Source organism: Hemiscyllium ocellatum, chromosome 5 (assembly GCF_020745735.1).
Source record: "Hemiscyllium ocellatum isolate sHemOce1 chromosome 5, sHemOce1.pat.X.cur, whole genome shotgun sequence".
Classification (NCBI taxonomy): domain Eukaryota; kingdom Metazoa; phylum Chordata; class Chondrichthyes; order Orectolobiformes; family Hemiscylliidae; genus Hemiscyllium; species Hemiscyllium ocellatum.
Window position 1 is genome coordinate 41,225,732 of NC_083405.1, and position 26,244 is coordinate 41,251,975.

Consider the following 26,244-nt stretch of genomic DNA (forward strand, 5'->3'; position numbering starts at 1 on the left):
TTCTCCCAGTATCTTTACATTTGGGTTCCCTTCTGACACATGGATGACACTGGAATACAAGGAAAACATTCTCCAGACTATGTCCCCTCCATGTTTGACTGCTCTGGCATCTTCATGGCATGTCACCACATTTGAAGAGAAACCCCAAAATTCCAGCGGTAACTCACAAAGAGAGTCTGAACATAATAACGCTCCTCCTATTCTTCCACTTTGTTTCTGGGAACTGAGAATTCTCAGACACATTCGGCAAGAAGGTCAACCCCGTCTTGTCATGTACAGTTTTTAAAAAGGGCTCAGATAATAGGTCAATAATAGTATCAGATAACAGGGACAGAAAACCATCATACTCTACATGCTCCAATGAGTTACTGGGACATCCATTAAGTTTATTATAATGAAAATCAAACAATATATGCCAAAATCAAACATGAAAAGCAGATCCAACAATGAATAAACAGAAAAAAAATTAGCTATCCTTCACTGAATCAATAAGATTCCCATCTTTTTCCTGATTCTGGCAGACTCAATGTATATTTCTTAAACTTTCTAACTCCAACTTTGATGTCCAAAACACTAAAGTTTTCTTTTCATCTTCATATATCTACTAAGCCTATGAGTTTTGTCTTTGCTTGCTTGATAATTGCTCAATTCTGTGGAATGCTTTAAGAAATTACATAATTTCAGGTGTAACTGAAAATATTCAATCTGTCCCAAAAAATACCAAGATGGTTTTGCAAGGTAGAAAGTGGCATTTCTACTGTTAAAATGTCCAAAATTTGGTGAATTTACGAGCCCATTATATGGCTTCCTTACATTGAATACTTCTATTCAATTTTATGCCAATTCCAAGACATTAACATTCAATTTTATTCTGTTTTATCTGCATTTTGTTAAAGAAAATAATTGTTATTTCTCAACAGCATACTGTATCTCCCATAGCCTCATTAATCTTAAAATATGGACTAAGTGTTAGCATACAAAATCAAATGTGTTATTCAAAGTATTTTTAAAATCCTACCTTTGTTGAAGAGCTTCAAGTTTTTCATACAGCTTTGGTTTATTTGTTGCTTCAAGGACATTCTTTGTTTGGGCTGTTTCTGACATTAATTCCTTTTTTTAAAATAAAGAGAGAGAGCAGGAATAATTGTCTAGATTGGCTGAAGAGTGAATCAGATCCATGAGTACAGACATGGCCCCTATAATGATAAACTCTATTCCTTTGCAGGTGTGGTCATGACATACTCCTGCCAGGTAAGCAGACAAAAGAAGAGGAGTGTGTGGGCACCAGGGGAGAGATTTGGAGATCAGGTGAAGGAGAGCATGAGCAAAAAGGGAATAGAAAACACGAGTGAGTGAGAGAGACAGAGTTCATGAAAGAAAGAGAGTGGGAAACAGACCACACGGGAGGAAGAGCATAACATCGCAACATAAAGAGTTCACAAGAGAAAGAACAGTGAGTGTGTGTTTGAGAGAGAGAGACACACAGAGAGAGATGGAGATAAATGAGAGAAACAGCAAGGACGAGGGAAAGAAACAAAGATTCATGGAATCTGAGGGGCTGGGAGTAATACCTTAAAGACATATTGTTTAATTGTTAGGACCTTCATTGAAGGAAGGAATTGTCTTTCTCCAGTTCCACTGCCCCACTGATCACAATATAGATTTAAACATTTTACCCAGTTATCAGTATATCCATGTGTACATACTTTTATTATCTATTTCAGAATACAAATTTGCTAAATTATTTTCTTTAATAAACTACAACTTATTAAAAGACAAAGGCTTATTTGATAAAGGTGCAAAGTTTATATGCATAGTTTAGAAATATGACAGGAAGTATATATACTATAAATAATCTAACACACAGCAGTTAAAAGAAAATTTAGACAACTTTCTTTGTTGAAATTAATTCGTTCTTTGGGCTTATAGATGACTTGCAGAGTTTCTATGTTTCACATCAGTGTCCTGCAATATATCTTTGCATCATTTTCTTTCTCTAACAGATATCTGATTCCACGTCCCTGTATCACACCATGATCCCAACAACATGGAAATTTCTATCTTTCACCAACATTTGGATTTCATTAATCTGAGTACCAAACACTGTTTGAATGCATACACCACAAACCCAAACATTGCCCACCCTTGAGTTATCCAATGCCTGGGCTTTCTCAAGGTCAGTGAGCTATTTTAACTAAAACCACTCCCTCACTCCTTTGCTTCCTCTAACCTCACACAGTGTTCACCTGTCCAAGGTACAGCTTCTCTCCTGTCAGGTGCAATTATCTTCCAAGAGGATATTTTAAAGACGGTCATAACCTTTGTTAGGAACCAGGAATTACAGTCTCCTATAACACTACTCTTTTATAGAAAGCTTTAAGATAACACAACAGAATATTTATTGATTATGATGCATCCCTATTAAATCTCCATACTGAATAAAATTAGTATCTGTCATGCTACCTATTCAGAGTGTAAGCACTTAAAATGCCACTTTAATTGAATATGTTATTTTTATTTGTTCAATCCAACCTGTTTGGTGACTCATTTTGAACAACTCCAGTCTAATCCCCTTTGATTTTTAAAAATCAAAAATCCCATAGGAGCTCCCCATTGATTAACAGTCAGGAATGTGAGAGCAAAAAATGCCCCGAACATGATTCCAGGCCCCGACAGGGAAAGCCTGCTCCTTTGCTTATTTGCTGCCTTGGAAGGTAGAATGGCGCAGGATTGGAGAACATATTCCTGCCAAAGTTGTACCCATTTCCAAAACAGAAACATTTCATCATTAAATGATGCCATATGCTGCCTGTACTCATACAGGGGATAGAAACATTAATCCCATTCTCCCCAATGTTAAGACACACACGTTGTCAGGGGTGCTGCAAAGGTGTCCAGGCTGAGATGTTTAGAAGCAGCAAGTATACAATAAGAAATCTTGTGGCAAAGTATTATTCTCTGGGCCTCTGGTCCAGCAAACTCTGGTTCAAGTCCCAGTAGCCACATAGGTGTATCACAACATGTCTGAATAGACAGATTAAAAGAAATAAATCAAAACTTCATGGCACAATGAAATTCTGTTAATAAACATAATAAGCTACAAGCCTTCTACACCTTCAGTAATGGCTGTGCCAACATCTAACAGTGGGCTTCAAATCAAAGGCAGGAATTAAATGTCAACCGATGAGAAATGTTTCAATTAGGCTGGTCAGAACAAATTCACTTGGGTCAACAATCAGAGAGTTTGAAATCTCACATCATTAGTATATTGGCAGTGAGGAAAACCCAGACTCAAAATAGGAGAAAGCGAGGACTGCAGATGCTGGAGATCAGAGTCGAAGAGTGCAGTGCTAGAAAAGCACAGCCGGTCAAGCAGCATCCGAGGAGGAGAGTCAATGTTTCGGGCATAACCACCCGATGCCTGGAGGAAGAATGTCTCATCTTCCATCTTGGGACCCTCCAACCACACAGGATCAATGTGGATTTCACCAGTTTCCTCATTTCCCTTCCCCCCACCTTATCCCAGTCCCAATCTCCCAACTTGCTACTATCCTTTTGAACAGTCCCAACCGTCCATCTCCTTTCCCAGCTATCTGCACCACCTTCCTCTCTGACCTATCAGTTTCACCCTCACCTTCATCTACCTATCGCATTCCCAGCTACCTTACCCCAGCCTCAACCCCCCTCCCATTTATATCTCAGCCCCTTGGCCCACAAGCCCCATTCCTGATGAAGAGCTTATGCCCAAAACACTGACTCTCTCGCCCCTCAGATGCTGCCTGACCAGCTGTGGTTTTCCAGCACCACGCTCTTCGACTCAGAATTTTAATTAACATATTACCAAAATCAAAACTTAAACAAAATACATTAATAATTCAACCTTAAAGTCTGAATCTATTCCATCAAATCGTTTGGCATCTTCAGGAAGTTGGTTTCGAATGTCATCAGATCCAATGAAAATACTCTCAAGATGAGACCATGTGCGTTGGACCTCCATCCAGATAAAGATGACAGAGTCTGCTACTGTCAGCTTTTTTTGCCAGGCTGAGACCTGCTCAATAAAATACTCCACATATTTGCTTTGCAGTATACCTTGTAACTGCACCTGTAAAGACAGAAGTGAGACAAAGAGGAATTCTCATCAACTATTTACACCAGGAGGAAAAGAGGAAAAACAGCTCACTATCAGAAGACAGCTCCTTAGACTTGAGAAAATAAAAAGAAATTGCAAATGCTATTTGTACAGGTGCTATGAAGCTTGATTTCACATATATAGTGCCATCATATTTTCTACTGTTTCATCCACTTCTAAAGATTTGATGCTTCCAAGCATTCCAGAAAACACAGAGAATTACAGAATAATTAGCACTGCTGCCTCACAGCGCCAGGGACCTGGGTTCAATTCCCGCCTCAGGCAACTGACTGTGTGGAGTTTGCACGTTCTCCCCGTGTCTGCGTGGGTTTCCTCCGGGTGCTCCGGTTTCCTCCCACAGTCCAAAGATGTGCGGGTCAGGTGAATTGGCCATGCTAAATTGCCCGTAGTGTTAGGTAAGGGGTATATGTAGGGGTATGGGTGGGTTGCGTTTCGGCGGGTCAGTGTGGACTTGTTGGCCCAAAGGGCCTGTTTCCACACTGTAAGTAATCTAATCTAATCTAATCAATAAAAAAAAAAGTATTATAGAAGGGAAATTGAAAGATAGGTTAGAGGAAAGAGTTGTAAGTAGCTGTTCGCTAATTATTCTTTGTGGGCGGCACGGTGGCACAGTGGTTAGCACTGCTGCCTCACAGCGCTGGAGACCCGGGTTCAATTCCAGACTCAGGCGACTGACTGTGTGGAGTTTGCACGTTCTCCCCGTGTCAGCGTGGGTTTCCTCCGGGTGCTCCGGTTTCCTCCCACAGTCCAAAGATGTGCGGGTCAGGTGAATTGGCCATGCTAAATTGCCCGTAGTGTTAGGTAAGGGGTAAATGTTGGGGTATGGGTGGGTTTCGCTTCGGCGGGTCGGTGTGGACTTGTTGGGCCGAAGGGCCTGTTTCCACACTGTAAATCTAATCTAATCTAATTTGGCAAAGAAAAGGCTATTTAACCCATCATGTCTGTGTCAACTCTTCTGCCCTTTCCCAGACTTTCTGCAAGTTTTAGTTCTTTTTAAAATATTTACCAATGCCCAATTAAATGCTTCTATTTAATCTGTACCTATTATCTATCAGGCATTCCAAATACTGAGCACTTCTCGCTTCAGTACTTCACGTAAAAAATACATTTTCCTCGTTTGCTTTGAGCTGTAAGTATCACGCGCTGAGGTAGAGTGAAAAGTTTTGTCTTATCTGCTTTACAGACAGTTTGTTTTGTGCAATTGCATCAGGTAACAGAACAGAGTTGAGGGTACAGTGTTACAGCAGCCAAGAAGGTGCAGCGAGTGATCACCATGGACCAACTAAGAGGCCCATTCAAAAGTCCGATAACAGCAGGGAAGAAGCTGTTCTCTACTGATTCTATAAATCACCTAAAACATGTGCTCTCCGGTTGCTAACTATTACAAACATCGTCTATTTGTCATATCTAAACTGTTAGTGACTTTAAACATTTCTAACATCTCTGAACCTTCTCCGCTCTAAGAAGGACACCCCAGCCCCTCCAATTTACGTAGATAAGTGCAATTTGTCATTCCTTGAACCATTCTTCTTTAACCTTTGCAAAGCCTTCCTCCATTCTTATTGTGTGGATCATAGATTGGACACCATACTCCAGCTCAGCACAGCTAGAGTTTCCTGTAGGCTTGGGATGTTTTTTATACTCCATGTCTCTATTTATGAAGCCCTGTATCCCATAAGATTTATTTGTTTTGACATTATCTGTGATTTGTACATAAATATACAAGGCCTCTCTCCTCTTGTACCCATTTTAATATCTTGTAATTTGGCTTTTATTGTCTCTCCATATTCTTTGCTAAAACACAAAATGAGTGAGAGAATGGCCCCTTTCTGGGGACATTTCAGAAGCTGGAGAGACTTGTGAAGTAGGGAGGAAGCTGCCACTTCCTTTGACTTTGTATGATAAGTAATTTTAAAAGAAAATACCTTTGATGGTTTCCAGTAGGTCCCTCAAGGACCAATGGTTAGGACACCCAAGAATTTACAAACCTGAGTTGAACATGTTCCATTCAGTCCTAATGAAATTCCAAGAGAGGTCTCAAAACAAGTATGAGGCCCTTTATTAACACATGCAAGGTGTCCAATGCATGTTTTAACCAGCCATCAGTAACATCCAAATACTGCCCAATTCAATGTGAAATTGGAAACTTTTCAGCTGCATTGATAGCACGGAGAAATCAGTTTTATTTCCTCAAGTTATAGACTTCCATAAAATCGGCATTGCATGATCCACTTTCTACCCTGTGAAAGGTCCTGATCACCTATTTTGCTGGTGGGGATTGAGATGCAATCTCACCAGCCACTCATTTTACATCCAATTTTGGCTTCTTTTGAGCTTTGTTTGAATTTTCTCCATTCTTCTCAATGCTCTAACTGGTACGGGAGTATAACCTTGCCTCAAATCAAAGAAAACAAGAACAAAGATAGTTTTAAAAATCATACTTGGCTGTCATCTAGAATTTCAATAAGCTCTTCATCAAACTTCAACAGGGGTGTTCCTGTTCGATGGTGTTGCTCATATGAAAACTCCATGGTGGTCCATGTGTAGCTGATTTCTGAGAGGACCTGAAAATAAATCATTGGCTAGTCATCCAGGATAGGCTCATAATACCATTACATTTTCTGAAATCAGTTTTCAATGTAATCATTTAACTTCAATGCTTTCTAATCTCAAATTGTTCACTGAGGCAGCCTTCCAATGAAATAAATATTTCATCATTTAGACATGCATAAGCAAATTAATAGGATTATGACATTTCTTATTATCTCTACAGATGAGACTGAGTCCAGCTTCAGTATCACTCAAGTTCATCATATTAAATAACAACAATAAGAAGACCTGCAGGACCACAAATAATAAAAGTAGTTAAATGAAAGGAAAACTGCTATTGCATGCATTTTGATGTTATATTCTAATAGAGGTGGACACACTGACATAACAAATACATACAAGAAACTGCTATTAGATTTCTAGCCTCAAATAAAGTGTCAAGAACAGGTTATGATCATGAAATTGGCTTGAAAATCTTTCTGGATTGTGTAAATGGTCAGAAAATAATATTGAGTGTTCACACACGTTCAGCAGCAACTGTGGAGAAATAAACAAGAATAACCTTTTCAGGCTAATGATCCTCCATCAAAATCAGGGATATGGACAGATGTAACTGTCAGGCAGGAGAGGGAAACAATGAATGGCAAGGTCTATAGGCTGGAAGGCAGGAGTAACGAAATGGAAAAATAAAGATAATGAAGGTAAAAAAAGGAGAGCAATGGGACAAATGAAAGAACTAAAGCTATGTGGAGGGATGAAAGCAAAATCATTACCAACAGCTATTGTCAAAACAAAGGGAAAGAGACGATGGTTGGAAAACACTGAATTTACTATTGAATCTGAAAGGTTGTCAAGTGTCTAACTCGAAATAGGAATGCTGTTTCTTCAGCTTCCATTGAGCTTCATTGGCACAATGTTGGCTGCCAAAGACAGAAAAGACAGTATATGAGTGGAGAGGAGAATTGCAAATTCTGCGGACAACAAACTGATTGCTTGGCACTATTCTGCAAAGTGATCATTCAATCTGGTCACTCCGTGGTAGAGAAGTCCACATTGTGAACAGTGAACACAGAAATTTAAAAAAATAAGTAAATTGTTACTTTATCTAAAAGGTGTGTTTGGGACTTTGCATACTGAGAGGGGAAGAGGAAGAAGCAAGACTTTGTTATCCCCTGCACTTGTATGGGAAGAGGAGTGTTCTACAGAGCAGCTGATGACAGGACCATATTGCAGTGGATGGAATGGCTTCTCTGAAAATGGTAGAGGATGGTGATTTGAGTCTTTCAACCAATATTCACCATCTGCGCACTGACTCTCCACTACAGCAGGGTGACTAAGTGTAGAGTGAGAGAGCGCTTGCAGAACACCTCTGTTCAGTCTGAAAGAGTGAGCCCCTCCCTTCATTTTTTTGCCATTTTTAACTTGCTGTTCTCCTCGCATGCTTAAGTTCTAGTCTTCTTATATTGCTTAAATGCAGCTCAATGCAAACTGGGCACTTGACAGGCTTCTGGGCTTAACATAGCCTTCAATAATCATGAAGATCACAATCTCAGGTTCCTTTGCTCTTTTGGACCCCAGCTGTTATTTGTGAGCATGCTTTGACATTTATAGCTCCACTAAACACACCTTCTGCTCTTTTGCCTGCCACAGTACTCTCTCTTTTTTCCTGATGATAATATGGGAAGGCAGAGGGCAGATCTCAGTAGGTTCCCTCCATCTTGCTGCCAGGTTCCTCATGAGGCACTGAGAGTCTTTTCAGCATGAAATTTCCCATACATGGTGAACAGTAACAGCATCAGTGAGAGGGAACCCTTATATGGCAGTTAATGATGACTTCAGAGTATCAGCTGGCAGCTGGGTGAGAATGCTATCCAAGAACCTTCCTGACACCAACATAACTCTTGTGAAGGTGGAAAGGTGACAAGATCCATACCCAAATTATTCCTGCCAAAGTAAATGCCCCCAAGCACTAAACACATCATGGGCAGGACACAAGACTCGCCCTTTATTCCTACTTCCATTTCCAAAGCTGCTACCAGAACTGGCATGTTTTCGCCACTTTATTTTTTCATGTTTTCAGCATTCACAGAAACACAGTTTAATTGAGCTTTCTGTTCTCCAAACCAGGACTACTAAAATCAGAATTGGTAATGTCAAAAACCTTCTCAATTCCCAACTCTTTTACAGCTTTGTCCACAATGTTCCGGACTTCATCTTCAACTCTATGTAGTTTCAGAGCTAACAGATCAGCCAGAATTGTGTCATCACTCATTATAAACTTAACCTGAAAAACAGGTAAAATAAACAAATAAATAATTTAGTACAAATACACATGACAGTTTTTTCTTATTTATTCCTAGGGTTTTTACTGAGACAATATTGCTGATGCACAGTAAATTGGCCTATAATATCTTCTCACTGTTTCCGGTCTATACTCCCAGAACTGTCTGATCAGAGATACCAATATGCATTTGTAAAAGGCAAGTCGTCTTGAACAAAGCTAGCTGTTCTTTTCAAAGAGCGAGCAAACTTTGTAGATTTTGAAGTGTCCATGGATGTTACTTACACAGGCTTCCAGGATACAACAGGCCAATTTAACCTTAACTACTATCAGAAGTATTTCTGAGGGACAGGGTTAATCTGCACTTGTAGAGTCAGGGATTAATAAAGAATAGGCAGCACTGTCATGTTAGTAAAAACAATGACTGCAGATGCTGGAAACCAGATTCTGGATTAGTGGTGCTGGAAGAGCACAACAGTTCAGGCAGCATCCAAGGAATCGACGTTTCAGGCAAAAGCCCTTCATCAGGAATAAAGGCAGAGAGCCTGAAGCGTGGAGAGATAAGCTAGAGGAGAGTGGGGATGGGGAGAAAGTAGCATAGAGTACAATAGATGAGTGGGGGATGGGGTGAAGGTGATAGAACTGTAAAACCTGCACCCATACCTCCTCCCTCACTTCTATCCAAGGCCCCAAAGGAGCCTTCAACATCCAAAGTTTTACCTGCACATCCACTAATATCATTTATTGTATCCGTTGCTCCCGATGCGGTCTCCTCTACATTGGGGAGACTGGGCGCCTCCTAGCAGAGCGCTTTAGGGAACATCCCCGGGATACCCACACCAATCAATCACACTGCCCCGTGGCCCAACATTTCAACTCCCCCTCCCACTCTGCCGAGGACATGGAGGTCCTGGGCCTCCTTCACCGCCGCTCCCTCACCACCAGACGCCTGGAGGAAGAATGCCTCATCTTCTGCCTCGGAACACTTCAACCCCAGGGCATCAATGTGGACTTCAACAGTTTCCTCATTTCCCCTTCCCCCACCTCACCCTGGTTCTGGGCTTCCGGCTCAGCACTGTCCCCATGACTTGTCGGACTTGTCCTACCTGCCTATCTCCTTTTCCACCTATCCACTCCACCCTCTCCTCCTTGACCTATCACCTTCATCCCCTCCCCCACTCACTCTGTGCTACTTTCTCCCCACACCCCCACCTCCTCTAGCTCATCTCTCCATGCTTCAGGCTCTCTGCCTATTCCTGATGAAGGGCTTTTGCCCGAAACGTCGATTTCACTGCTCCTGGGATGCTGCCTGAACTGCTGTGCTCTTCCAGCACCACTGATCCAGAAGCACAGTCATGTCTGACCAACTTGATTGAAGTTTTTGAACAGGCAACCAGGTGTTTAGATGAGAGCAACACATTTGCCATAGTCTACTTGAACTTCAGCAAGGCTTTTTGATAAGGTCCTGCATGGCCGACGGATTTCTTTGGGAAGCAAGGAAATTTGGCAAATTGGATACAGAACGGCTGAGTGGCAGGAAGCAGAGGGTGATGGTCAAGGGATGTTTTTGTGACTGGAAACCTGTGTCCAGTGGCATTCTGCAGGAATGAGTGTTGGGGCCCTTGCTGTTTGTTGTATATATAAATTATTTAGAGTTGAATTTAAAAGGATTGATCAATAAGTTCGTGGATGATACAAAAATTGGTGGGGTGGTAAACAGTGGGGAGAATAACCTTAGATTACGTTAGGATAGAGATAGGTTGGCCAGGTAGGCTGATCAGTGACAAATGGAATTTAATCTGAATAAGTGTGACGTGGCCGGCGCAACATCAAGGGCTGAAGGGCCCATACTGTGCTGTAATGTTCTATGATGGACTTGGGCCAGACAAACAAAGCTGTGCAATGCATGATGAATAGTAGAACCCTGGGAACCACCAAGTACTAGAATGACCTTGCTATGCATGTCCACCGGTCCCTTAATGCAGCAGGACAGTTAGAAAAGATGATTAAGGCATCTGGGATATTTGCAGTTATTAGCTGAGACAGAATTTATAAGCAGGGAGGTGATGCTGGAACTGTACAAAACACATTGGTTAGGCCACAGCTAGAACACTGTGTTAGAATAATGTGGGATACACATTACTGGAGGGCTGTGATTGCATTGGAGAGGAGATTAGAATAATTAAGTAGTTGTTTGTTACCAGCACAAACTCAATGGACTGAAGGGCCTTTTTTCTGTAATATTGACTCCTATAACTCTCAGGTTCACATAACAAAATGCTAAGAAAATTAGAATTCATGGAACTGGAGGCAACTAAGTGATTTGGATAGGGAAATAGTGTAGGACACAACTGATAGAATGGGAATATGAGGCTCCCCCTTCAGAGCTCTAGAATTAATCTCAGAATCTCACTACATTTATAAATCACTTTGATGATGGAATTGAGGCATAGATCCAAAATTAAGTGGTGCAATAAAGCTGGGAAAAGAAAAGTGCAAAGGGACACTGGCGGATCAAGTGACTGGGCAACATTACGACAGACAGAGAAAAAAGACATCATTCATTACAGAATGTAGGTAATTCAGGGAAATCTCTAAGGCGAGTAGGCAAATACAAACTAGAATTCAAAGGTCTATTGAAATGGTGGCTATTATCTCAACTGGTTGGAATACAAACAGTAAAGTGATGTAACCATAAGATAAAGCTCTGGCTTGTCCCCATTTGGATGGCTGCCTTTAGTTCTGAACAGCATGGTCAGGATTTTGTGTGCCCAGCCAGAGACCAATTTCTCAGGCCTTGCTGTACTTCAAGGGGGAAGCAGTGACAGGACAAATTTTCTATGATGGTGGCCCTCAATGGGTGGAAGGTGTATTTATTGAGAGGGTGGTGCTAGAAAAGCACAACAGGTCAGGCAGCATCTGAGGAGCAGGAGAATCAACGTTTCAGTCATAAACCCATCATCAGTTGTTTGTTGGCCAAATCATAGCAGCAGTTCTGAAAGGAGACATCAGGCTGAAAGCATGAGCCCTAGGAAACTGATGATGGCAGCCATTGTTGTGAGAGGGAGAAGCGAGGAGCAGGAAACTCATAGGCCGCACACCTGTGGCAAGGCAGCTCCAAGCTTCAGTGATGGGCAGCATGGCTCAGTGGTTAGCACTGCTACCTCATGGGGCCAGGGACTAGGTCTGATTCCAGCTTTGACTGACTGGCTGTATGGAGCTCGCACATTCTGTCTGTATCTCTATGGGTTTCGGCCAGGTGCTCTGGTTTCCTCCCACAGTCCAAAGATGTGCAGGTTAGGTGGATCAGCTATGCTAAATTGCCCATAGTGTCTAGGGTTATGCAGACTCGGTCGGTCAGCCATTGTTAATGCGAGATTACGGTGATAGGGTGGTGGTAGTGGAGGATGTGGTTGGGTCTGGGTGGGATGCTTTACAGCGGGTCAGTACAGACTTGGAGGACCAAGTGGCTCCTTTCTGCACAATGGGGATTCTATTTTATGAGGCTGCCTCTGACATAATGCTCTCACTGGTGAGACACAAATGAGGGAGCTTGTTTCCAGAAAGAAACCCAGGCAGATAAACCATGTTACCCAAGTTTTCTAGGGTGTGGGAAGGCAGGTAAGTCAAGAATTGCCAGATCCATTAGGCAAATATATTTACAGCACTGTTTGTGGACCAGTGTGTTTCCCCCAGGAAACGTCTTCAGAGTGCCCAGCATTGACCAACCATTTTCACATTGCATCTCTTAATCTCTGTAGTCTGTTCATCAGGGTGTCTGTCTGTTGAGAAGTAGACCCACAGGGAAAATTTAAAATATGTCCAACTATTCACTTTGTTAGAACTTTCAGACAACCCTTGTTTTCTTGTTAAGAAATCCCAGAGTTCTTTCCACATTGCCAAGTATTTGGATCTATGTTCCTGAAATATTTTTTCACTGCCCTTAGCTCCTCTAAAATTTGAAATATTGTTTAGTCCATTGTACAATGAATCTGGATATATAGAACACAATATTAATTAGAAGAAAATTGCTTCCCAGCTGAATTAATGAAAAAGAATCTCTAAATATTATAGCAACATATGTTGGACTGACCCCTGTGGAATTCATCAGCTGGTACCAGTGTCTGTCTCTGATAGCTGGGTTTTGTAATTCTGTCACTGCTCGTAGTGACGTGAGCAGGTTCTTCACACTGGAGTCCAAACTGACAAATGCATCCCAAGCACGCACTTCTTTGTCAAGCATTCTGATGTCCTACACAAAGTATAAAGCAACATGAAATAAGAATTTTGACTTAAAGCAACAGATGATTTGCATCATGCACCATTGACCAAAACAAAAAAGACTTCACTAATGTTTCAGAGCAATGAAAAAGGTTGCAGTACACAGGAACTAAATATGCTTGTGTAAATGCAACAATAAAATTGATGGCCTGGTAAAATGCAAATTTCAGAGAGAATTTGATTTACCCCCAAAAGTACATACATAAACTCATTGACCTTGTATACATCAGTGATAGAGGTATAACTCTATGGTGCCAAGTTTTAATCTGTGTTCCCTTTGATCATGACTAGCGATTGACAGTATGTGAGCTGTGGCATGAATATTCACTCTGATGCATTTTCTATAATATTCTGTCTTATCGAAAAATATAGCTACTGCAGCATGAAAACATTTAGCCACATTTCTCCCTCTGCTAAGGGATTTCATTCATAGCTTTAGAAAATCAGGGTCTTAGGCACATGTTCTACAATGCAGAGAACATTACATGCAGTGAATAAATATTTGATCTATTACAAGTGAGCAAACCTTTATCAAATATGTCCATCATCAAATTTCAAGCACCACATGTGTTGTACTTTCATGTCCTACCACATAAAATAAACTAATGTTTTCTGCCAAAAACTAACAAAACACTATGAGAAAAACACAATTGAAAACTTCTGCGCTCAAAAAAAATCTATGGCTGTTCTGGCAGGTTCTGACTGTAAATACAAAAATGGCCAAAAACATAACAAAGGCCCAGATACATTTAGGGCCAGGAATGGGTTTATTGGGGTACTGCATCTACTCTGCTCAACTATGTGACAAATGCAAGTACTGTGAACAGGATTGCATTTGCAAATTATAAACGTGATCACAAGAAATGTATTTATTTACAATGTTACTACATAAAGAAATTTAGACGAAATCACGTCCAGAAGAGCTCCACACATTGCTGCAGTGTGCGGTTTTTGGTTTCCACGCTGCCCTCTGAATGACACTGTTGTTTCAATATACTAATTTGAAGCAATGCAGTAATTACTGTGCTGTAAGAAAACTTGTCTGAATTGGATGAGGAAGAATGGAGAAAGAAGTTCAAAAGACCCACCTAGAAGCTGCCTGACCTCCCCAAACGATGCAAAATGTAACAGAAATTGTAAAAGGTCAATCAGAAAACAGGTAAACAACCTATATGATCACAAGAACTCCAAAATGCCACAGCAGTTCACCTATTCTCCTGCCAAAGTTGTGGATGAGGATTTATTAGGTAAATATATAAAATAATTCTCTAGTTTAAACTTAGCAATTGATTCCAATATTTTGTCAAGTATTGAATTAAGTTTAACAGATTACAATTGTCCGAGTCTGCTTTGTATTCTGAATTCTGGGAATAGGTGCTAAATTCACTTGGTTCCAAAATACTAAATTCTTCAAAAACTAATAATAATGAAGTAATTAATAAATGCTTCCATCAGAAACTATTAATTTGTTTTGCGTTTTTTATCCTATCTACATCTCACTTGTATCAAGTCATTAATCATACAAGACCGTCACTGCCTAGGCAAGTTTCTGAAGTCTTCTTTATGACCTCAACAGAAACACAGGAAATGGAGAATTTGCCAATCCTCCACCATAATTTTGGCAGGAGGCAGGTGGACTAATTTGTGTCTGATTGTTTTTATGTAATAAATTGTATCTTGTTAAGTTCTACCACGGTTTGTTCCCCTATCATTATAAGTCAAATATGCCCTTAGATCCAGTCAAGGAAAAAGCAATGATGGCAACATCCCTCAACCCAGTCATGCCACATACCCCAAATAATAGTGGTGGATTCTGTAAAATGAGTTGGACAAAAGACATAACAGATGGTACAATGCAAACAGAATTTACCACAGACAAATATGAAGTACTGTCCATAGTAAGATGGAAATGGTTACATAAATATTGCACACGCAATCATGAAAACTTGAAGATGAAATAGTATATAGAGGAATCTTTGCTCAGATGACATCAACATGTCTAATTACTGAAGAACTAAAAAGTGAACAATATTAACAATTACAGAGGAATCCTCGATTATCTGAATATCAATCATCCAAATTTCAGATTATCTGATGATCTCAAGGTCCTGAGAGAAACATTACATCAAAGAGGTGTTTCCAACACTAATCACAGCATTTGTTTACAATGATTAAAAATGAAGTCGGCTTACTGAAACGCTGCTGAGAACAGTCCTGGACATCGATGGGAGCCCAGGCACTGTCTCCAAATGAATGACCTCCCACCCTCTCTCTCTCTCTCTCTCTCTCTCTCTCTCTCTCTCTCCCCCCACACTTTCTCTGGAGATCTACATAGGGGTGTACCCTACATCCCCCTTCCTTAGATAATTTCTCCAACATTGTCCTGTACAGGGCAAAGGTGGAACCTGTCAAAAGATTGCAGTAAAATGTTGTGTCCGTGTGTGTGTACGTGTACTCATGTACGCGCGTGTATGTGTACGCTATTTTGAGACTCACATCCCAAAGGCAACAGCAGTCTTACTGTTCGTGTCCAGTCTGGGTGCCCTGGAGAGGGGGTGGGGGGTCACGGGGGTTGGAGGTGGATTGGGAGGGGGGGTCTCACAGGGATGGGACGCATGGGGGGTTGGGCTGGACGGCTGCGTCGAACAGGGTGCAGGAGCGCAGATGGTGGGGGGCGGGGGGAGTTGGATGGTGGGTGGCAGTGGGGACGGACAGGTTTGGGGAACAGACAGGGCGTGGGGGCAAGCGGGGACTTGCGCACGGTGTGCTGCTGCCTAGTCTCCTGAATGGGGAGCGGACTTAGCTCGTGCTTGCTGTGTCAATCCAATTGAACTGATGGGGTGGGGTGGGGTTTGGGGTGGGGGGAGGGAGGGATTGATTTCAGCAATGCTGCAGGTCCCTTACACACAAGTGTGTTTCTGCTCAAAAACAACCCTGAGACAGAGAAAAGGAGCAAGGCAGAGAGAGTGAGAAAAAAGGCAACTTCAGAAACCTCCAAGCGCCAAAGGAGAGGCATTGAATCAATTGACCGAATAATCAATAAACCGAATAATCAATTATCTGAACGAAATAGTGCCCGCCCATCTCGAGGTTCCTCTGTATACAGTTTAAACAATGGAGTACCAACAATCAATACCGTGTCTAAAGCAGGTAAAACCATATCTTTACAAGCAACTCTGCTTTGAAGATAAAGAGGAGATACTCAAACAATGCACACGGGTCAAGCAGACTGATAAGACAGCCTAATAATTTAGCTTTTTAATGTTCTCTTAAGGAAACACTGGTGAAAGAAAATGGGTTTTCACAAATTCAGCACAAGAAGAGGCTTTTTTTGCCTCTTTAATAACACTCCAAATGAGCCATTCATTTAGCACCATTCTTCCAGCTTCTCCCAACAACATTGCACCATCCTCTTTTTCGGAAAATAGCCTGATTCCCTTCTCAGAGCTTTAAGTGAACACTGATTCCACAACATTTCCAGGTAGTAAATTCCAGACCTTGACCATTGCGTGCAAAAGAGATTTTCCTCATGGTGTTTTTGCTTTTACCAATTACTTGAAATCTGTGCCTTCCCATTCTCAATCCTTTCATGATTGGGAACAGCTTCTTCCCAGCTACTCTGGCCAGATTACTTGCGATTTTCAATACCTCAATTAAATGTCCTCTCAGCTTTCTTTTCCCCAAGATCCAATTTCTTTAATCTATTTGCATAATGAAGATGCTCATCCCTGGGACTGTTCTTATGAATCTTTCCTGTACTTCGTCCAATGCCTTTACACGAGTTCAAAACTGTGGCACCCAGAACTGAAGCCTGAGACCAAATCAGTGTTCAATGCAAGCTCAACATATCCTTCTTGTTCCTGCATTCTATTTTTCTATTAATAAAGCCTCAGACATTTTATGTTTTATTAATCTTTGAGCCTGCCATTCACTTGAACCAAAGAAAAATAGTTCAACAAAATTTATCACTAAGGTTTGAAAAATGTCCAAAGTAAATGAACTTGATTAATATTCCAGTTCACACTGCTTAACATTCTAGTACATGAGGATGCAAGATTTAAGCTGTTGACAAATTAGCTACAAACAAAAGAGAAAATAACATTGTCGTGGTTCTGTTCGCCAAGCTGGGAGTTTTTGTTGCAAACGTTTCATCCCCTTTCTAGGTGACATCCTCAGTGCTTGGGAGCCTCCTGTGAAGCACTTCTGTGCTGATTCCTTCAGCGTTTATAGTGGTCTGAATCTGCCGCTTCCGGTTGTCAGTTGCTGTCCGCTGCAGTGGCCGGTATATAGGGTCTAGGTTGATGTGTCTGTTGATAGAATTTGTGGATGAGTGCCATGCCTCTAGGTATTCCCTGGCTGTTCTCTGTTTGGCTTGCTTTATAATAGTGGTGTTGTCCCAATCGAATTCATGTTGTTAGCTGTCTTCCTGTTTGTCCTATGTAGTGTACAAAATCCCATGCAAGGACTGCACAAAATATCCTTAGTAGCCATACACTCAGATGACAAACAACATGAATTCGATTGGGACAACACCACTATTATAGGGCAAGCCAAACAGAGAACAGTCAGGGAATTCCTAGAGGTATGGAAAGTAAAGTAGTGTACAAAATCCCATGCAAGGACGGCACAAAACACTACATAGGACAAACAGGAAGACAGCTAACAACCCGCATCCATGAACACCAACTAGCCATGAAACGACACGACCAGCTATCCTTAGTAGCCATACACTCAGATGACAAACAACATGAATTCAATTGGGACAAATGCCGGAGGAATCAGCACAGAAGCGCTTCACAGGAGGCTCCCAAGCACTGAGGATGTCACCTAGAAAGGGGACGAAACGTTTGCAACGAAAACTCCCAGCTCGGCGAATAGAACCACAACAACGAGCACCCGAGCTACAAATCTTCTCACAAACTTAGAAAATAACATTATAAAACAAGCTGACTTGCCTTTGAAAATCTTCTTAGCTCCACATCCATTTGCTCCACGTTGATTTGTCTCCACTGTGTCTTGGTCCAGTCGTAAATGCTTGTCTGTTAAATAGGAAAACATGCAAATTCCAAGAGTAGTGTTTCAGATTATTAAAATATTTTTACTGATTATCAATTGAAATGGTTTCTTCGTAAAATTTATGACAAAACGAATTAAGTAATGGGGGTTCAATAGATTACCTCCTTCTTCTGACTGTTAAGTTAACATAGAAGTTTGGTAATGCAGACTAGCATTTTTGGATCACTGGGAGTCAGCAAGACTGGGAAAATGTCATGGTAGGATGAGATGCATGGTGGTTGGGAGAGATGGGGGTGCAGGTTGTAAATGTCTGCTCTTTACACTTCCTATTTTCAACCAGTGGGAAAAATAGTTTTCTACTTGGAGGTCATTTGAAACCCTTGGGTCAATTAAGGACTGAGCACTATCTCTACATCTGCAGATATTTAACACATCAGGGGAAATGACCTCCAAGTGGAGACACTGGCCGGTGAAAACTTAGACTTCACAATGTGTTCCAGAAGGACTGGGAATGCTTTATGGACATTCCAGGGGGGAACAAGGTTCCGCACGGTAGACTGCCTCGCAAAGTTAGATCAGATGGAATTCAGAGCCATTTGGATACAAAATTGGCCAGAAGGTAGGAGACAGTGGTGGTGGTGGAGGATTGTCTTTTTGGACTGGAGGCCTGTGACCAGCAGTGTACCACAGTAATCCATGCTCGGTCCACTGCTTTTTGTCATTTATGTAAATTATTTGGATGAGAATATAGAAGGAATGGTTAGTAAGTTTGCAGATGACACCAAAATTGGTGGTGGCGTGGACAGCAGAGCAAGTTATCTCAGAGTACAATCGGCATGTGATCAAATGGGCCAAAAAGTGGCAGATGAAAATTTAATTTCGTTAAACATAAGGTATGGCATTTTGGTAAGGCAAATCAGGAAAGACCTATACAGTTAATGGGAGGGAATGTTGCTGAACAAAAAGACCTAGGAATGCTGGTGCAAAGATCCTTGAAAATGGAGTCACAGGTTGACAGAGTGGTGAAGACGACATTTGTTACACTTGTCTGTATTGGTCAGAAACTGACGACAGGAGTTGGGATGTCATGTTGCAGCTGTACAGGACATTGGTTAGGGCAGTTTTGGAAGATTGCATTCAATTCTGCCCTCCTTGTTGTCGGAAACGTGCTGCTAAACTTGAGAAGGTGCAGAAAAGATTAACAATGACGTTGCCAGAATTGGAGGTTCTGAGCTATAGGGAGAGGCTGAATAGACCGGAGCTATAGAGTTTTTGCAAAGATTTGTAGCTTGGGTTGTGGATGAGGTTGTGGATTAGTCCGCTGGGCTGGTGTGTTTTTCTGCAGATGTTCTGTTACCTTGCTAAGGCTATTTTCCTAGAGCATCGGAGGCTATGAGGTGACCTTGTAAAGGTTTATAAAATTCTTAACAGGCTAGAATAGGATGAATACGCAATACTCTTTCTCCCAGAGTAGGGGAGCCCAAAATTAGAGGACATAGGTGTAAGGTGAGTAGGGAATGATATAAAATGGACCTAAGGGGAAATTTGTTCATGCAGAAAGCATGCGTGTATGGAATGAGCTGCGAGAAATGGTGGAGGCTGGTACAATTACAACATTTAAAAGACATTTGGGTAGATACATGAATAGGAAGGGTTTAGAAGGATATAGGCCAAATGCTGGCAAATGGGACTACATTAACTTAGGATATCTGGTTGGCATGGACGAGTTGGACCGAAGGGTCTGTTTCCATGCTGTACAGTTCTATGACTCGAGAACAACATCACTAGTACGAAGCAATCCCCAAATGCCCCCCAACAAATGATTGCTGGGGCGTGACTGACAGATTCCGCTTTTACTAAGGTGCTTCCCCATGCAGCTGCAACCTCAGTAATGGCCTCCGCTAATAGTGTGCTGCTAAGGCTACTGATCCGATGGCACTCTGATGCCAACCACTATTGCAGTCAGACCAACAACCTTGATGTGATGACAACCCCAGTAGCAGTAACTTACTCGGTGACCACCCAGCAAAATGCAGCCAAAGTCCCAAAGCCTGCCAAAAGGAGTGGTATCACTTTCTACCCTTAGCCCTGACAATGAAACATCTGTCCTGGTGAGAAAGTTAGGTCCAAGTAAGAGTCTGGATGAAAGCTTTTCTTCAGCAATTTACTTAGCCTGTAGATATTTGTTTGTCCTGTCTCTAGAGTCACCTTTGAGTAAACAGGCGGTAAAAATGACCAATGTCAAGCTGGAATGTCTGGTTATTAAAGAGGTTTCAAAAAAGCTGACTGCAGCAGTTCAGGAAGGTGACTGACCACCACTAAAGGGTAATTACGAATGCGCAACAAATGCCAATGACCATCCCACCACCCCCCATATCGCATGGAAGCATGAAGAATTCCAGATTTCACCCACACATCAGAAACACAAGTTGTCATAGCAACAGAGTCATTATCCTTCAATTGAAATATTACAACGTGATAGCATATTTCATTTCATGCCACAAGTAAGATCATCCCAGCTACTCTTTCCCTGAGTAAAATCCACCCTGTTATATAATCTCACAGTAGCATTAATTACAGCTCATCTAAACAAGTCATCACCTTGAAAACGAGAAGTTGCTGGAAAAGCTCAACAGGTCTGGCAGCATTTGTGCAGAGGAATCAAAGTTAATGTTTCGGGTCCGGTGATCCTTCCTCAGAACTGAGGACTCTTTCAGTTTTTAACATCTTGAAAAGTACCGTTTCCCAATGTAAAGGAAAATTACCCCGACAGAAAGGAATGTAAACTTTTAAAAAATGGCAAAACATATTTTATGATTCAAGAGTAAATAGATGCTTCACCTTCACATATACAATAATATTCCAGAGTTGCTTAAGTAAAACTATATCTTGGCGACATTGTTTTAATTGTTTATACTCTGGAACGGTGACCTCAAACAGGGTGGCTGATTCTTGCATTTGTATCGTCTCTTCCTCCAGGGTAGTGAGCTCCTGGTTAGCCTAAATAGTAGATTGGAAAGAATTCAGTTCATTCCAAAGTTACTGTTAATTCCACTGATGACAAAATCAATGTTTCACAGTTGTGAAAATCAGATGTAATCATTCACAGAGGAGTAGACTTTGCTAATGATAGTACAGCAATACTATATTTTGTTTAAAGAATGTTTAACAATTCGTAAGTATTGGAGAATTTACAACACACTATCAAATAATAGTTAGTTTAACAGCAGTTGTAAAGGCTTAGGGTTTTGTTTTATTTAAAAGATCAAGAACACAAAGAATGAACACTGCCTAACACTATCAGTTTTAGTTACTGAAAACATGGAAGTCTCTTCCTCAGAAAAGCTGTAGATATTACACAAGTTGAAATTTAAAGACTGAGATTGATAACATCCTGTGCCAGAAGTTTGTTTTAATTATTAGAATAATTATTATAACCTACAAGTGAAATAATAATTGTGAATGTTACTTCCAAAGTGAAAATGCAAGCCAGTTAAATACACTTCAAACAGAAATGAATTCCTATTAGTTGGCACTGTTTTCTATAACTAGCCAGACATAAGGGGTTAGAGAAAACAACTATTTAACTTCTCATGCAGTTTCATAATGCAGCATTGTATTGAGCAGGGGGCAGATGACCATCTAATCGCACGTACAAACCCACTGTCCCCTTCCAAGTGCAAATGGAAAACTGGTGTCAGTGGCATATCGCAGGCCATAGTTTATGGAACCTTGCTGATTGTGACATGTTTAGCCTTAAATGTGGGAGGTCTGATTGAGAAACGTGCAGATGATAAAACATTGGCCAGATAATTGATATTGAAGACGTTAACTGTAAATTGCAGGTAGACATCAATGGTTGATTCAAAAAGTGGCAAATTGAATTCAATATGGAGAAGTATTAGGCACGCATTTGGGGAAGGCAAATAAAGCAAAGGGCTACCCAGTAAAAATGAGCGGTTGTGGGGGGAATATTGAGGAAGTTAGAGATCTTAATATGCATGGCTACAGATTCCTGAAGGTGGAAGGACAGTTAAATAAGGCATATGTCAAAGCAGGCATATAGCAATGCTTTCCTTCATCGGTTGAGATATTGAATACAAGAACAGAAATGTAATGCTGGAACTATATAAGACAATGGTTTGACCATAGCTGAAGTTGTGTACAGTTCTTGTCACCACATTACAGGAAGGACATCATTGCTATAGACAGATTTACAAGTGTTTTGGCAGGATTTGTGAATTGCAGCTACAAGAGTAGGAGACATGGTGGCTCAGTGGTTCGCACTGCTGCCGCACAGCACCAGGTCCCAGGTTCGATTTTGACCTCGGGCGACCGTCTGTGTGGATTCTGCAAATTCTCCCAGTGTCTGTGTGGGTTTCCACCGGGTACTCCGGTTTGCTCCCATAGCCCAAAAATGTGCAGGCCAGGTGAATTGACCATGCTGAATTGCCTGCAGTGTTAGGTGCATTAGGAAATGGGACTGGGTGGGTTACTCTTCGGAGGGTCGTTGTGAACTTGTTGGGCTAAAGGGCCTGTTTCCACACTATAGGGAATCTAATCTAATCTAAATACATTGGATGTCTAGGGTTGTTTTCCTTTTAAAATAGTAGGCTGAGGAAGTGACTTAATTAACCTATATAAAATAACGAGTGATTTAAATAGAACTGACAGGGAAGAGATGTTTCTCCTAGCAGGGTGATTAATTACCAGAAAACACAGATTTAAAGTGATTGGTATAAGGATCAGAAAAGCCTTGAGAAAGAGCCTTTTCATCCTGATGTTGACGGGTATCTGAAATTCACTAGGTGAAAGTGAGGACTGCAGATGCTGGAGATTAGAGTTGAGGGTGTGGTGCTGGAAAAGCACAGCAGGTCAGGCAGCATCCAAGGACTGGGAAAATTGATATTTTGGGCAAAAGCTCTTCATCAAAAAGGAATTCACTGCCCAATTTAATGGTTGAGGTGGAAACCCTCAAATCATTTTTAATAACTGGATCTGCACTTGAAGCAAGGTTACAGACTGGATGCTGGTGACTGGGATTAGAAGGAACAGGTAGTTTCTTCTACAGTGCAGACATGATAGTCTGATTGGCCTCTTTCTGTATTTCAACCTTTGTATGTTTCTACACCAAAGGACCTTGTAGCATTAAAGAACCACAGTACACAGCTCTTTGCATCTGCTGCTGGATTACAGAATCATCTTGAGAAAAAGTTAATTCAGGGAGCAAACCTTTCCAATTTCACTGACATATATTGATAAATCTTGGCCAGATTCAGCCCAATGTGCCATTTTTGTCAAGTTTCATGGACGGTTTCTTTCTGCAAGGCTCTATAAATTTTTTAGTGTTATCATCTCAAACTCGCCTCATTAACTGACAATCATTCCCCTATGATGCCACTCTCTTCCAATTCCAACCCAATTCTCCCATTTGCCAACACCACTGGTACTTGTCACTTACAGGATATCACAACATATGCCAGGAAAACTAAAAAAGCTAAAGGTCCACAAGCTATCGGGAGAATTACTCATTGCTTTTTGTCATTTGCCTGGAAAACAAAAACACATTCTATGCACATACTGGGTCCAGTATTCAACAACAAGATCAAATGAGTCAAGCTTCTTGAATAACAGCATAATGTCAGAAACGTTTACCGAACTCAAAGATGACTAATTTCTTCAGGAGCGTTTTGTTTTCTCTTGTCACCACTGAAATAACTCCAGAGAGGCCAGTATGCCATCCCCAAGTCATCCTTTATTTACAGGGGCATAAATACTTAACACTGCAGCTTCCTCATTGCTGGCTCTCAAACCGAGCAGAACATCTGACACTCCTTTTTTTTTTCTCTTTTCTTCCCCCCAGTTTTTTATTTAATAAACCCCACACTACCGCCTAACTGTGTGGTAGTGCTTATTTTTCCCCAGTACCCCTGGTGTGTGTGTGTGTGTGTAGGTGTGAGACACAGTGGGAGACACAAAGTGCACAAATCTTTATTCAATTTCCACCACCAGGAAGATAGGAAAACACCCGGGTGGCCAGTGACAAGCAGTGCCCTTTGTATCAAAGGGCAATGCTGTGTGATCAAACAGTGAGGGGCAGGGCAGGGACTAAATCAAAATAGAGTTGGAGGGGGAAATAATGCACTCCACTGCCCGCGGCGCCCACCTCTCCCTGAACAACTCCAGGGTGTTGGTGGACACCGCGTGCTCCTTCTCCAAGGACAACCAGGCTCTAACGTAACTGCGGAAGAGGGAGACATGCCTGTTTATTTTTTTTTAATATTTTTTCTTTTTTTTTCTTTTTCTTATCATATTTTTTAAAAAATATTAACCCCCACACTACCGCCTAACTGCGGTAGTGCTTATTATTTTTAACCCCAGCACCCATGGTGTGTGTGTGCAGCTGTGAGACACAGTGAGAGACATAAAGTGCACAAATCTTTATTTAATTTCCACCACCAGGAAAAGTAGGAAAACACCCGAGTGGCCTGTGACGAGCAGTGCCCTTCACATCAAAGGGCAATGCTGTGTGATCAAAACAGTGAAGGGGAGGGCAGGGACTAAATCAAAATAGAGTTGGAGGGGGAAATAATGCACTCCACTGCCCGCGGCGCCCACCTCTCCCTGAACAACTCCAGGGTGTTGGTGGACACCGCGTGCTCCTTCTCCAAGGACAACCAGGCTCTAACGTAACTGCGGAAGAGGGAGACATGCCTGTTTATTTTTTTTTTCTTTTTTTTTTCTTTTTTTTTCTTTTTTTTTCTTTTTTTTTGTTTTTTCTTCTTTTTTTATTAACCCCACACTACCGCCTAACTGCGGTAGTGCTTATTTTCCCCAGCACCCATGGTGTGTGTGCGTGTGTGTAGTTGTGAGACATAGTGAGAGATGCAAAGTGCACAAATCTTTATTCAATATCCACCACCAGGAAAAGTAGGAAAACACCCGAGTGGCCTGTGACAAGCAGTGCCCTTCACATCAAAGGGCAATGCTGTGTGAACAAACAGTGAAGGGGAGGGCAGGGACTAAATCAAAATAGAGTTGGAGGGGGAGATGATGCACTCCACTCCCTGCGGCGCCCACCTCTCCCTGAACAACTCCAGGGTGTTGGTGGACACCGCGTGCTCCTTCTCCAAGGACACCCGGGCCCTAACGTAACCGCGGAAGAGGGGCAGGCAGTCGGCCCTAACGACCCCCTCCACAGCCCGCTGCCTGGACCTGTTTATGGCCAGTTTGGCCAGGCCCAGCAGCAGACCCACGAGGAGGTCCTCAGACCTGATGTCCTGTTAATTTTTTTTTTCTTTTTTTTTAGCACCCATGGTGTGTGTGTGCAGCTGTGAGACACAGTGAGAGACATAAAGTGCACAAATCTTTATTTAATTTCCACCACCAGGAAAAGTAGGAAAACACCCGAGTGGCCTGTGACGAGCAGTGCCCTTCACATCAAAGGGCAATGCTGTGTGATCAAAACAGTGAAGGGGAGGGCAGGGACTAAATCAAAATAGAGTTGGAGGGGGAAATAATGCACTCCACTGCCCGCGGCGCCCACCTCTCCCTGAACAACTCCAGGGTGTTGGTGGACACCGCGTGCTCCTTCTCCAAGGACAACCAGGCTCTAACGTAACTGCGGAAGAGGGAGACATGCCTGTTTATATCTGTCAGCCAAGGCTTGCTCATTGGCCCAAGTTAACAGCCCTAATCATTCTATGAGGTCCACCTGGTTGGGCTCATTACAATCACTACAAGGACAATCCCAGGAATCAGTTTGTTCATCCTCCGCTTCAGCTCCCCCTATGGTAAGTAAATCCTTCCTGAGGTAAGGAGACCAAAACTGCACACAATACTCTAGATGTGGTTTAACACCAAGATTCTATACAATTGAAGCAACACATTTTTGTTCCAGTATTCAAATCCTCTTAGAATAATTGACAATGATCCATGCACTTTACTTGTTAGACCTGCTTGC

General features: G+C 41.8%; 1 protein-coding gene across 1 annotated transcript in view; it reads right to left on the bottom strand.

Annotated features, from left to right (window-relative positions):
• LOC132816011 (dynein axonemal heavy chain 11-like) overlaps positions 1-26,244 on the bottom strand; it is a 417,048-nt gene that overhangs the window by 304,509 nt on the left and 86,295 nt on the right. The window contains exons 19-25 of the mRNA XM_060825416.1: positions 21,123-21,281; positions 18,221-18,304; positions 13,078-13,236; positions 8,865-8,987; positions 6,595-6,717; positions 3,881-4,105; positions 1,019-1,110 (exon numbers count right to left, since the gene is read on the bottom strand). Of these exons, the coding sequence (XP_060681399.1) occupies positions 1,019-1,110; positions 3,881-4,105; positions 6,595-6,717; positions 8,865-8,987; positions 13,078-13,236; positions 18,221-18,304; positions 21,123-21,281 (965 nt within the window). The remainder of the gene's footprint in view (positions 1-1,018; positions 1,111-3,880; positions 4,106-6,594; positions 6,718-8,864; positions 8,988-13,077; positions 13,237-18,220; positions 18,305-21,122; positions 21,282-26,244) is intronic.